Genomic DNA, 13,766 nt, shown 5'->3' with positions numbered 1-13,766 from the left:
CCCAATTAAGAAGTCCACATGCTGCAACGAAGATCCCCTGAGCCACAGCTAAGACCCAGTTCAGTCAAAATAAATAAATAAATATTAAAAAAAAGAAAAGAAAGTAAAACCAAAACTCTATGCTGTTTTTTCTGTTGGTTTTTGTTTTTTGTTTGCTTCATTTACAATTTACTAAGCTCTTCCAGTGTTTCAGAGTGATATGGAGATCTCAAGGATCTAACATGAATGGGACCAAAGGTGGACTTTGAACATATCAAGCAAATGTCTTGATCGAATCAGACTATTGGTGTAGGTTTTCAAGCTATCTGTAAGAAATGCTGGTCTTCCATCCAGGCGATCTTGTAATTCACAGGGTTGGGGGTGGGGATGTTAATATCCTCTACGCAGTGAGGAATAGGCCCCTGTTATGCTGGTTACACTATCTCATACTGGTTATTTGTTATGGCGCTGAGAGAGGCAGTAAGCTAGAAAGATTCCAATCAGCTGGAAGGAAGCAACTCCAAAAGAAATTCCTGCAACAACTCCCATTTCTGACTTTATAATCATCATCACCTTTATAAAACAACCTTCATTGTTTACTTTATCTGCAACTCTCTGAGGAGAACAATCTTCAAGTTTACAGTAGCTCTTGGGAAATCCTTTTTCTGAGTAATAATTAGTATCCTTCCAATCCCTATAGTCGGTGACACCACAACAATGCAACATATTTTGGATCTTGTCTACTGCATCGCTTCTATAATCTCCTGTAGTATTATACTGCTTTAAAGCTTTCTCATAATTATTCTTAAAGCTGTTCTTAACCTCATGTCTGAAAACAAATCCTATGATGGCAGCGACCAGTTCAACCAAAAAAATGAGTCAGAAACACTGCATACAGTTTTAGCATCCATGCAGAAGCTAGGCAGGTAGCAAAACAGCCGAAGGTGCCCCAAGAATAATGACAGTGCCAGTGCCAATGGGCACGAAGGGGACATTGGTGGCCTTTTCATTTAAAAGGCAAAAAACAATTCTCTAGGCTCACCTTGCCCCAAATGCCAATGGCAAGAAGGATAACACCAGTGATCCAAAAGATGATTGTGTAGATCAAGAGGACGCTCTTGAAACAAGTGATGAAGGGTTTGGTCTGCAGCCTCCGAAATGGGGACGCCATGACTAGCCTGAGACCCTTCCCCGCTGCGCCAGCTATGCTGTATTTTTGAAACTCACCTAAAAGTAATTCAGAAGGTTGAAAATAGGATGAGTAAAGACATACTAGTTAAGGGCAAATAAAAGAAAGCAAGAATAATGATTTTAATAGCAGCTCAAGTGGAACGCAGGCCAAAAAACCTTTAAATGAGAAAATATTGCTTACAGTTATAATTCAAAATGAACATAAATGTTATAAATATCACAAAGCAGAAATTACAGGTGATATAAGGAGAAATATACTGCTGTTTGCTATAAAGGAAGTATTTTTAACTAAGATTCAAAATCTACTAAAAACATTAATAAATTTGACCATAAAAAATAAAAATTTTCCACATAACAAAAAAAATATTTTTAAAATAAACCTAACCACTGCACAGCTTGCAGAATCTTAGTTCCCTGACGAGGGACTGAACCCAGGTGCTTGGCAGTGAAAGCAGGGAGTCCTAACCACTGGACCGCCAGGGAATTCCCTAGAAAACCTTTTTTTAACATACAGTTAAAAGACAAATCACGAAGTGAGAAAAAAGTATTTGCAGAATTAATTTCCCTCATATAAAAAGAAGTCCTAGAAAAAAGAACAAGACCAGTAATCCACAGAAAAGTGAGAGAAGACGTACAGTCAGTGCTCAGATAAAGGAAAACAAATGGCTTTAAAACCTAGGAAAGAAGCTCAATTTCACTTAAATGAAATGCAAATTAAAACTATACTGAGTGACGAGGCCTGCGGGCAGGAGCAGCAGGCGCCTGGGCCTCAGCCGTGCCGCCTCCTTACGGTGACCAGCGTGGTGCAGACAGTGTACACCCTGCAGCCCCGTTCTGTGCTGAGCAGCGGCGTGCCCGCAGACCCACAAACTCGAGCCACTTCTAAGAGCCTGTGACCTGTTAAGTCCAAAGAAGTTGATGTTTCCAACCTCACTCAGGAGGTTCCGAGAATGACGTTACCAGAGTCATCAGACCGAGACGCGAGAACGGGCAGGTGAAAGCTACAGACACTGCCACCAGGAGGGACATCAGGAAGAGCTACAAGCCACTGAGGGAGCAGAAATCAGAGGAAGAGCTCAAGGATAAGAACCAGCTCTTAGAGGCTGTCAACAAGCAGCTGCCCCAGAAATTGACTGAAACTCAGGGAGGGCTGAAGGACCTGACCCAACAAGTGGAGCTGCTAGAGAAGTTTCAGGACAACTGTTTGGCAGTTTTGGAGAGCAAGGGCCTCAAGCCAGGCAGTGAGACCCTGGCGTCACAGCAAGACTCTGCCACGGATCACGCGGACTCGATGTTGCTGTTAGAAACTTTGCAAGATGAACTGAAGCTTTTTAACGAAACAGCCAAAAAGCAGATGGCGGAGTTACAGGCCTTAAAGGTAAAGCTGAAGGTGAAAGAAGAGAGGGCCCAGTTCCTAGAACAACAGACCTTGTGTAACAGTCAAGTAAATGATTTTACAACAGCCCTTGAAGAAGTAGAGCAGCTATTAGAAATGTGATCAAATCAGGTGGCCACGTGGCTCCTTCTTGGGGATAAACTCTCAGAGGAAGCCACTTAGGACATCTGCTTCTTGGCCGTGATCTTCTAGGACACACCATCCCCAGAATGAAAACAGTTTCTGCAATAGGATTAAGGACAGTTTATGCTGGAATGGCGATTTCTCCTTTAAACAAGCGTTCCCAGCCTTCAGACTGGCCAGCTCTCCTGAACCTCACAGTATGTAATTGAGGCCTACAAGAGAGGGAGCCTGAAAGCTTGGATCAACCTCCTAGGCAACAAAGCAGCACAGCATTAGAATCAGGAGACTTAACCAGCCACAGCCAGAGAAGCCAAAAGGTGACATTCAGACGTGCAGGAAGAAACAGTGGAGCACAGGTGCTCCATGGGAGACATCCCTGAGGAGCCATGTGCTCTCCTCCTAACTTGGAATACATTCTGTCCCATCCTGGTTGGCTCTGTAACCTCACTGTTAATTTATGAGCTGGAAGTTACCTGAAATGGCTTAATAAATGGGGCGAAGGTACAGATATCAATAACACCTATGAAACAATACACCTTGGAGCTTTTAATCTAAATCACTTCTGTTCGTTTTTTTTATAAAGTGTTCCTTTTAACATAAATATTTCTGTAACTATTCAGACTGAAAAAAAAAAACTATACTGAGTGACTTCTCACTGTTGTAAAAAGAAGTTACAAATAAGGAAAGGGGAAGCACTAGAATGAACCCTGTGGTATTGGATTAGAATTGAAAATATGAGTATAAATGGATGGTTTTGCAGACTGAAATAGATGTGTATGTGTATGTGTTCATACAAATATTCTGCTGAGAGGGTCTAGAGGCAACGATACCCTAGCAGCAAAAAGCATACCTAGCACCCAGGTGTTACTTTCCAAATACCATTAACCAATAAGAAGAGCAGGGCTCTTTGGAGAAATAGCTGGCTTCAGGGCTGGGGCTGAGAAAATACAAGCTGAGTTTGGAACATTTTGTACTGTGCTGCCAGAAAGTAAAGAACTGCTGAGAAAATCATGGGGACAAGTCAAAAACACAAGAGCCAATCTGAAGAGCTCCTAATTTGAGCATCAAAATAAAGACTATAATTGACTACAATCCAAGAACAAAACAAGAATCCGTGAGAGAAGGAGAGAAGAGAAAGATCTTCCTTACAGTAGAATTCCAGTCAATAAACGTATAAAGAATGATCAAAATAGAAAATTACCATTTGGCAAACTGTCAGGTCTGAGATTTAATTTTATCCTACTTACAAACTAATAAGTTAGCCTGATACCATTTCATAGGTGGTGGCGAAAAACAGAGACACCTGGATCAGAGACAAAGGCCTTTATCCCTTACAGCACAGCAAACAGCATAAGCATCATTTTATTTCCAACAGTTCTCCTTGTTCTCAAGTTTCATGGGGGCAACATAATATGGGCCAGATGGATGCCTCACACACCGTGGGTTTGGATCGCAGCTGAGGAACTCCTGAGCTTGGGGAATCTGCTGCTTTCACAGCCAACAGTAGGAAAGCTGGCTCTTGGTCCAGCGGGAGATGTTAACTTGTCTCTGAAGATTAGCAGCTGCATAAATAATCCTAAGAAAAGGCCTAAGTAAAGAGCAGTCAGGGCCTTTACATTCTTGGTACCCACAGCAAGATGTGTAGAAGCAAAAGAGACCCATGGAGGACTGTCTCTATCAACACAAATATCAGTAATAATTGTTCCAAGCAAAAATCATTAATGGATGCTAAAATCAGTGGGCAATTAGGAGGGATATTATCAAAAAGACAACAGACAACAAAGTGTGGCAAGAATATAGAGGAGAGGATTAAGATGGCGGAGTAGGAGGACGCGTGCTCACTCTCTCTTGCAAGAGCACCAGAATTACAACTAACTGCTGAACAATCATCGACAGAAAGACACTGGAACTCACCTAAAAAAGACACCCCACATCCAGAAACAAAGGAGAAGCCACAATGAGATGGTAGGAGGGGCGCAATCGCGTTAAAATCTAATCCCATAAATGATGGGTGAGTGACTCACAAACTGGAGAACGGTTATACTGCAGAAGTCCACACACTAAAGTGAGGGTTATGAGCCCCACATCAGGCTTCCCAACCTGGGAGTCCAGCAACGGGAGGAGAAATCCCCAGAGAATCAGACTATGAAAGCCAGCTGGATTTGATTGCAGGACCTCCACAGGACTGGGAGAAACAGAGACTCCACTCTTGGAGGGCACACAAAAAAATGTGCTCACCAGGACCCAGGGGGAAGGAGCAGTGACCCCATAGGAGCCTGAACCAGACCTACCTGCTGATGTTGGAGGGTTGCCTGCAGAGGTGGGGGTCAGCTGTGGCTCACTGAGGAGACAGGGGCACTGGCAGCAGGGAAGTGCTCATTGGTGTGAGCCCTCCCAGAGTCTGCCATTAACCCCACCAAAGAGCCTGTAAGCTCCAGTGCTAGGTAGCCTCAGGCCAAACAACCAACAAGGTGTGAACACAGCCCCACCCATTAGCAAACAAGCAGATTAAAGTTTTACTGAGCTCTGCCCACCAAATCGGATTAAAGCCTTACTGAGCTCCGCCCACCTAGCCCTACCCATCATCAGTCCCTCCCATCAGGAAGCACACAGAAGCCTCCTAGATAGCTTCCCCCACAAGAGGGCAGACAGCAGAATCAAGCAGTATCAGCAGTATTTCGTCTTGTGGAACTGAAAACCACAGCCACAGAAAGACAGAGAAAATGAAAAAGCAGAGGACTTTGTACCAGATGAAGGCACAGGATAAAACCCCAGAAAAACAACTAAATGAAGAGGAGACAGGCACCCTTACAGAAAAAGAATTCAGAATAATGATAGTGAAGATGATCCAGGACTTTGAAAAAAGACTGGAGGCAAAGATCAAAAAGTTTACCAAAGACTTAGAAGAATTAAAGAGCAAACAAACAGAGATATGCAACACAATAAGTGAAATGAAAAATACACTAGAAGGAACCAACAGCAGATTAGCTGAGGCAGAAGGACGAATAAGTGACCTGGAAGACAGAATGGTGATAATCACTGATGCGGAAAAAAATAAAGAAAAAAGAATGAAAAGAACTGAAGACAGCCTAAGAGACCCCTGGGACAACGTTAAATGCATCGACATTCGCATTATAGGGGTCCCAAAAGGAGAAGAGAGAGAGAAAGGACCCGAGAAAATACTGGAAGAGATTCTAGTTGAAAACTTCCCTAACATGGGAAAGGAAATAGCTCCCCAAGTCCAGGAAGTGCAGAGAGTCCCAGGCAGGATAAACCCAAGGAGAAACATGCCAAGACATATAGTAGTCAAATTGACAAAAATTAAAGACAGAGAAACGTTACTAAAAGCAACAAGGGAAAAACGACAAATAACATACAAGGGAACTCCCATAAGGTTAACAACTGATTTCTCAGCAGAAACTCTGCAAGCCAGAAGGGAGTGGCATGATATATTTAAAGTGATGACCGAGAAGAACCTACAACCAACAATACTCTACCCAGCAAGGATCTCATTCAGATTCGATGGAGAAATCAAAAGCTTTACAGACAAGCAACAGCTAAGAGAGTTCAGCACCACCAAACCAGCCTTACAACAAATGCTAAAGGAACTTCTCTAAGCAGGAGTCATAAGAGAAGAAAAAAACCTACAAAAACAAAGCAATTAAGAATGGTAATAGGAACATACATAGCGATGATTACCTTGAATGTAAATGGACTAAATGCACCAACCAAAAGACACAAACTGGCTGAATGGATACAAAAACAAGACCCATATATATGCTGTCTACAAGAGACCCACTTCAGACCTAGGGACACATACAGCCTGAAAGTGAGGGGATGGAAAAAGATATTCCATGCAAATGGAAATCAAAAGAAAGCTGGAGTAGCAATAGTCATATCAGATAAAATAAACTTTAAAATCAAAAATGTTACAAGAGACAAGAAAGGACATTACATAAAGATCAAGGGATCCATCCAAGAAGAGGAGACAACAATTATAAATATATCTGCACCCAATATAGGAGCACCTCAATACATAAGGCAAATGCTAACAACTATGAAAGAGGAAATGCAAGGCAGAAATAGAGACAGGTGTAGAGAACAAACACATGGACACCAAGTGGGGAAAGCAGGGAGGGTTGCGGGGGGAAGAATTGGGAGATTGGGATACCAAATTGTACACTCTAAATATATGCTGTTTATTGTCTGTTAACTGTATCTCAATAAAAGTTCTTTTAAAAAAAAAGAATGTAGAGGAAAGGGAACCCTTATATGCTGCTGGTGAGAATGTAAACTGGTACAGCCATTATGGAAAACAGTACAGGAATTCCTAAAAAAATTAAAAATAAAACCACCATATGATTCAGCAGTCACACTTTTGGTATGTATCAGCTGTGGTCTGAATGTGTGAGTCCTCCCCAAAATTAACATGTTGGAATCTTAATGCCCAATGTATTAGTAGGTGGGATCTTTGGGGAGATGATTCATTCATGAGGGTAGAGCCCTCATGAAAAGGATTCGTGCTCTTATCACAGAGACCCCTAGCCCCTTCCACTATACAAAGACACAGAGGAAAGGCACTGGCTATGAATCAGGAAGAGAACCCTCATCTGACCAGGCTGGCACTTTGATCTTGCACTTTCCAGCCTCCAGAACAGGAACATGGCAAGGATGCCCACCTTCACCACTTCTATTCACTGTAGTACTGAAAGTTCTAGCCAGAACAATTAGGCAGGAAAAGAAATAAAAGGCATCTAAATTGGAAAGGAAGAAGTAAAATTATCTCTGTTTGCAGATGATATAATCTCATATGTAAAATACCCTAAAGATGCCATAAAAAAGCTATTAGAAGTAATAAATAAGTTTGGCAAAGTAGCAGGATAAAAAGTTCTTACACCATATCTGCAGTTACTTCCTCCACTGAAGTCTTGAACTCCTCAAAGTCATCCGTGAGGGTTGAAACCAACTTCTTCCAAACTCCTGTTAATGTTGATGTTTTGACCTCTTCCCATGAATTACAAATATTCTTAATGTTCTTAATAGCATCTAGAATGGTGAATCCTTTCCAGAAGGTTTTCAATTGACTTTGCCCAGATCCATCAGAGCAATCACTACCAATGGGAGCTACAGCCTTTTGAAATGTATTTCTTAAGTCATAAGACTTGAAAGTCAAAATTTCTCCTTGATGCATGGGCTGCAGAATGGATGTTGTTAGCAGGCATGAGGACAACATTAATCTCATTGTACATTTCATCAGCGCTCTTGGGTGACCAGGTGTATTGTCAATGAGCAGTAACATTTGGAAAGGAATCTTTCTCTGAGCAGAAGGTCTCAGTAGGCTTTAAATACTCAGTAAACTATGTTATAAACAGATGTGCTATCATCCAGGCTTTGTTGTTCCATTTATAGAGCACAGACAGAGTAGATTTAGCATAATTCTTAAGGGCCCTAGGATTTTCAGAATGGTAAATGAGCACTAGTTTCAAATGAAAGTCACCAGCTACATTAGCCCCTAACAAGAGAGTCAGCCTGTCCTCTGAAGCTTTGAAGCCAGGCATTGACTTCTCCTCTCTAGCTGTAGGAGTCCTAGATGGCATCTTCTTCCAATATAAGGCTGTTTAATCTACATTGAAAATCCAGCTTCATTAATTATCTTTGCTAGATCTTCTGGATAACTTGCTGCAGCTTCTACATCAGCACTTGTGGCTTCACCTTGCACTTTTATGTTATAGAGATTTCTTTCCTTAGACTTCATGAACCAACCTCAGCGAGCTTCAAACTTTTCCTCTGTAGCTTCCTTACCTCTCTCAGTCTTCATAGAATTGAAGAGTTAGGGCCTTGCTCTGGATTAGGCTTTGATTTAAGGGAATGTTGTGGCTATTTTGATCTTCTAAGCAGGCCACTAAAACTTTCTTCATATCAGCAATATGGCTGTTTTGCTTTCTTATTTATGTGTTCACTGGAGTAGCACTTTTAATTTCCTTCAAGAACTTTTCCTTTGCATTCAGAACTTGGCTAACTGGCACAAGAGGCCTAGCTTTTGGCCTGTCTCAGATTTCGACGTGCCTTCCTCACTAAGCTTAATCATTTCTAGCTTTTGATTTAACGTGAGAGACATGTGACTCCTTTCACTTGAACACTCAAAGGCCATTACAGAATTATTAATTCCCCTCATTTCAATATTGCTGTGTATCAGAAAATAGGGAGGCCCAAGGAGAGAGAGAGAGAGATGGGGAAATGGCTGGTAGATGGAGCAGTCAGAATGCCCACATTTATTAAGCTTGCCATCACATGTGGGCAGGTTTTGTGGTGCCCCCAAATAATTACAACAGTAACATCAAAGATCACTGACCACAGACCACCATAACAAAGATAATAATAATAAAAAGTTTGAAATACTGCAAGAATTAGTAAAATGTGACACAGAGATATGAAATAAGCAAATAGTGTTAAAAAAAATGGCACCAGTAGACTTCCTCAATGCAGGGTTGCCACAAACCTTCAATTTGTAAAAAGCGGAATATTTGGGAAATACAATGAAATGAAGTGCAATAAAACAAGATATGCCTGTACTATACACACACACCACAGAGAGAGAGGGAGAAAGAGAAAGAGACAGACAGAGGTACTTTAAGGAATTGGCTCACGTGACTGTGGAAGCTTGGGGAGTCCAAATTCTGCAGGATAGGGCAGCAGACTGGAGACCCAGGGAAGAGCTACAGTTCAAGTCCAAAGGCAGTCAGCTGGCAGAACTCTGTCTTGCTAGGCAGAGGTCAGGTCTTTGTTCTATTAAGGTCTTCAACTGATTGGATGAGGCCCGGGGGACTTCCTTGGTGGTCCAGTGGTTAAGACTCCATGCTTCCAATGCAGTGGCGCGGGTTCAATCCCTGGTCAGAGAACTAAGATCCCATATGCTGCTCTGCAAGGCCAAAAAAAAAAATTTTTTTTTTTAAAGAAAAAGAAGATTTACTGAATGAGGCCCACACGTTATACAGCATAATCTGCTTCACTCAAAGTCCTCTGAATTAAATGTTAATATTACCCAAAATATACCTTCACAGAAACATCCAGAACAATGTTTGCCTATGTATCTGTGCACTGTGGCCCAGTCAAAGTTAACACATAACCATCACAAGCCTACCCCTTGTCTAGTTGGCACTCAGATGCATCTCCTCAAATTTAATGATGCAATAAAGACAATAACAAGGTCATAATTTTGCCTAACATAATACAACTCTCCTGCATAGATAACTGAAAACACACTAATCCTTTCCCCAGAAGAGGAGGCAAAGACCTTGGGTGATGTTTATTCTTCTTCCTGACATCCTATAACTTGAATACTATGCTACAGAGTTAACAATAAATAGTATGACATAAAGTCAATAATGTTACATGACTATGTTACATGATAAAGGAATAAGAGAAAGAAGAAAACATAGATATTTGCTCAAGACACACGCACATGTATTAATAATAACATAAGGAAGAAATACTCATGACAAATAGAGCCCTCATTTCTGTAACTGGTCCTGCAGTTGTCAATGCTATTTAGAACTACCTTCTTCCACTCCCATACTGTATTCCCATTGCCCTCAGCAAGCACTTCAGTTGGTCATGGTTCTTTATCTGTTGGAGTGTAGTTTCCCATTGACTTTAATCACAGGCATGGTGATACTAAGAGACACCCTGTGGGATCTTTTGAATGTGTTATGGAAATGTGTCCAATTTCCCTTTTTTTGTTTTGTTGTTGCTGTTGCTGTTTTGGGCCACACCATGTGGCTTGCAGGATCCCAGTTCCTTGACCAGGGATGGAACATGGGCCCCCCCAGTGAAAGTGCCGAGTCTTAACCACTGGACCACCAGGGAAATCCCCCAATTTCCCTTTGGTACTCAGGATCAATATCCCCAGTCAGCCAAGTCAATTTCTTCTTTGCCGTTGACCCAGAAGCATGAGGAGCCCAAAGTGGCTGAGTGGCACTGTTAATTTCCAGTTCCGTGAAATTATTATTTTGTCTCCTAGTAAAAGCACTTCTCTCTTTGAAACTAAGACCTGTAGGCTAATAGAGCATAAGGTCATGAGAACAGGTAGCAAAAATTTTACTAGTGGATCACTAGGGGTGCCACTCTCATTTCCACTCCTTGATACCTGTGAATCCTGGCTATGGGAGAAACAGCACTGTATATTGGATGCTGATTCAAAGCACATAAGCCTCCTGGAGAACCTTGTCCCAGCCCTGCAAGGGACTGCCACCTAGCTAACCCCAAAACGGAGTCTTCGAAAAGCCATTCTGCCATTCTAACAAGCTGCTTCAGGATGGTGGGGAACATGGTAACATTAGTGAATTCCACGAGCATGGGCCCACTGCTGCACTTCATTTACTATCAAATGGGTTCTTGGACCAGAAGTAATACCATAATGGTGGATAGGGCATTCTCTAAGTCCACAGATGATAGTTTTAGCAGAAGCACTATGTGCAGGGAAGGCAACCCCATATCCAGAGTAAGGGTCTATTCCAATAACAAAATGTTGCCCCTTCCATGACATAAGTATGGTGCAGTGTAATCAACCTACCACCCCGTAGCTGGTTGGTGACACCATTCACCCCAGGGAATGGTGTCACATCAGGGACTCCGTGTTCCGCTGCTGGCAGATTGAGCACTCAGCAGTGGGGATAGTTAAGTCAGCCTTGGTGAATGAAGTCCATGTTGCTGATCCCATGCATAACCTCCATCCCTGCCCCCAGGGCCGCTTTTTTCAGAACTTCATTGGGCAATGACAGGGTTGGCTGAGGAAAGAGGACAACTGGTACCCACAGAATAAATTACTCTAGCCACTTATGAAAATCTTCCTCTGCTGAGGTCACCCTTTGGTGAGCATTCACATGGGACACAAATGACCTTCATGTTTTTCACCCATTCAGAGAGGTCAACTGATGTATCTCTTTCCAAGACTTCCTTGTCACCAATTTTCTAACTGTGTTCCTTTCAAGTCCCTGACCATCCAGCCAAACCACTGGCCACTGCCCATGAATATAATCACTCATCAGGCCTTTTCTCTTGCCAAGCAAAATGAAAAACCAGTTGCACTGCTTGAAGTTCTACCCACAAGGAGGATTTCCCTCTACCATTATCCTTCAGGAATGTCCCAGAAAGGAGCTATAATACTGCATCTGTCCACTTTTAGGTGGAGCCTGCATGTCCTTCAGAACCATCGGTAAACCAGGCCCGAGTTTTCTAATCCTCTGTCAACTGATCACAGGCAACTTCCTATGAGGCACAGGTGCAGGCTAGAAGAGAGAAGGTAAGATAGCAGTAGTTGGGATCATGGATATTTGGGCCACTTCTTCATGTAACTTACTTGTGCCTCCAGGGCCTACTGAAACTTTAGTTATAGTCTCAGAAGCAGAAAGGGGTGAGTCCTGAGGAGAATTACCAGTATCTTGCAAGGCAACTGCCTCACAGGAGGCCATTACAGTTTCACAAAGCAATGAGGGTAAATCTCCTTAGACAGGGTTAGAGGCTGCTTCTGCTGGCAAAGAAGATTTAACAGAATGTAGGGCTCAATATCCCCAACTTCATCAGGGTATTCTCACACATCCCACTCCAAATTTCAGATCCCATTCCTTCCTCATAATGCCCTCACTTTTCAATTTATATTGTAATTCAGCCACTCACATGATAAGATTTCAGCAACCTCAGCTCTGTGGCTATATCAGGATGGACACAGAAGCTTTCAGGTGATTTATATATTGCTTAAGCTGGGAATTTGAATCCCTGATCTCATCCTTTTCTTCCCTCACTTTGTCCAGTGACATTAGAAGCAACCAACCTCATCACATTCATTAGTTTGACAAAAAAATGTTCAAAGGTACCATATACATGGTTACCCAGGTCCTTGACTCTTATAAATGTGTTTCATTAGGAGCATCCAGTGATGATATTTTGCATATTTCTATTTTCATAACATGCGATGAACTATACCATTACTCTCTTTACTATTAGAATCACTGTCTTTAACTCTAATCATATGAGAAAGCCAATTCCAGAAACCCAAGAACCAATTCAGAAAATTCATCCTTAAGATTCCGCTCCCTTAGACGCCTCATCAGTACCATAATCTATATTAGTCAAGATTCTCCAGAGAAACAGAATAGGATGTGTATCTAGACACCTATCTATATCTATCTATCTAGATAGATAGATATACAGCCTCACAGGGTATCTACTGTTAAAGTGAAGACATTTAGGGCATCATTTACTATTAAAATGAGACTGATTTACTTTAAGGAATTGGCTAACATGATTCCAGAGGGTTGGTAAACTCAAAATCTGCAGGGTAGACTGGCAGACTGAGGCCCAGCGAAGAGATGCAGAGTCCATCTGCATGGACTGTCTGCTGGCAGAATTTCTTCTTGCTAGGGGGACATAAGTCTTTGTTCCATTAAGGCCTTCAACTGATTGGAGGAGGCCCACCCATTATTGTAGGATACTCTGCTTTACAGTAAATTTAATGTTTAAATTTTTTTTAAAGCTTTTTTTTTTTTAATGTATTTAATTTATTGGCTGCGTTGGGCCTTTGTTGCTGCACACGGGCTTTCTCTGCTGAGAGAGGGGGCTACTCTTCATTGTGGTGCGCAGGCAGCTCATTGTAGTGGCTTCTATTGTTGCATAGCACAGGCTCTAGGCACGTGGGTTTCAATAGTTGCGGCACATGGGCTCAACAGTTGTGGCTCACGGGCTCTAGAGCACAGGCTCAATAGTTGTGACACACAGGCTTAGTTGCTCCGTGGCATGTGGAATCTTCCCAGAGCAGGGCTTGAACCCATGTCCCCTGCATTGGCAGGCGGATTCTTAACCACTGTGCCACCTAGGAAGTCCTAATGTTTAAATTCTAAATCCACCAATTTAGATGTTAATTTTATCCAAAAAAAACCTTGCACAGAAATGTCTAGAATAAAGTTTGGCCTAATATCTGGGTACCATGGCCCAGCCACAATGACATAAAATTAACCATCATGGACTTCCTAGGTGGCGCAGTGGTAAAGAATCCGCCTGCCAATGCAGGGGACACAGGTTC

The 13,766-nt window shown here is 42.2% G+C and overlaps 2 protein-coding genes and 1 pseudogene across 6 annotated transcripts in view; 1 reads left to right on the top strand and 2 right to left on the bottom strand.

The window, feature by feature from the left end:
* The window catches only part of PSPH (phosphoserine phosphatase), a 45,884-nt gene that overhangs the window by 27,307 nt on the left and 4,811 nt on the right, over positions 1–13,766 (bottom strand). For 2 of the 5 annotated variants that reach the window (XM_057695174.1, XM_057695172.1), the window contains exon 2: positions 9,337–9,603. The exons of the other annotated variants lie outside the window; for them this stretch is intronic. The gene's annotated coding sequence lies outside the window, so the exon portion shown is untranslated. The remainder of the gene's footprint in view (positions 1–9,336; positions 9,604–13,766) is intronic. 5 annotated transcript variants of the gene reach the window in all.
* LOC130829041 (tetraspanin-6-like) lies at positions 414–1,247 on the bottom strand (annotated as a pseudogene).
* Positions 1,878–2,668, top strand: LOC130861003 (small kinetochore-associated protein-like). The gene is given in 2 exon segments (XM_057749511.1): positions 1,878–2,097; positions 2,100–2,668. Coding segments are annotated over 2 exon segments (789 nt in total).

This window comes from Hippopotamus amphibius, chromosome 9 (assembly GCF_030028045.1).
Source record: "Hippopotamus amphibius kiboko isolate mHipAmp2 chromosome 9, mHipAmp2.hap2, whole genome shotgun sequence".
Taxonomy (NCBI): Eukaryota; Metazoa; Chordata; class Mammalia; order Artiodactyla; family Hippopotamidae; genus Hippopotamus; species Hippopotamus amphibius.
This window is presented reverse-complemented; position numbering and strand designations above follow the sequence as displayed.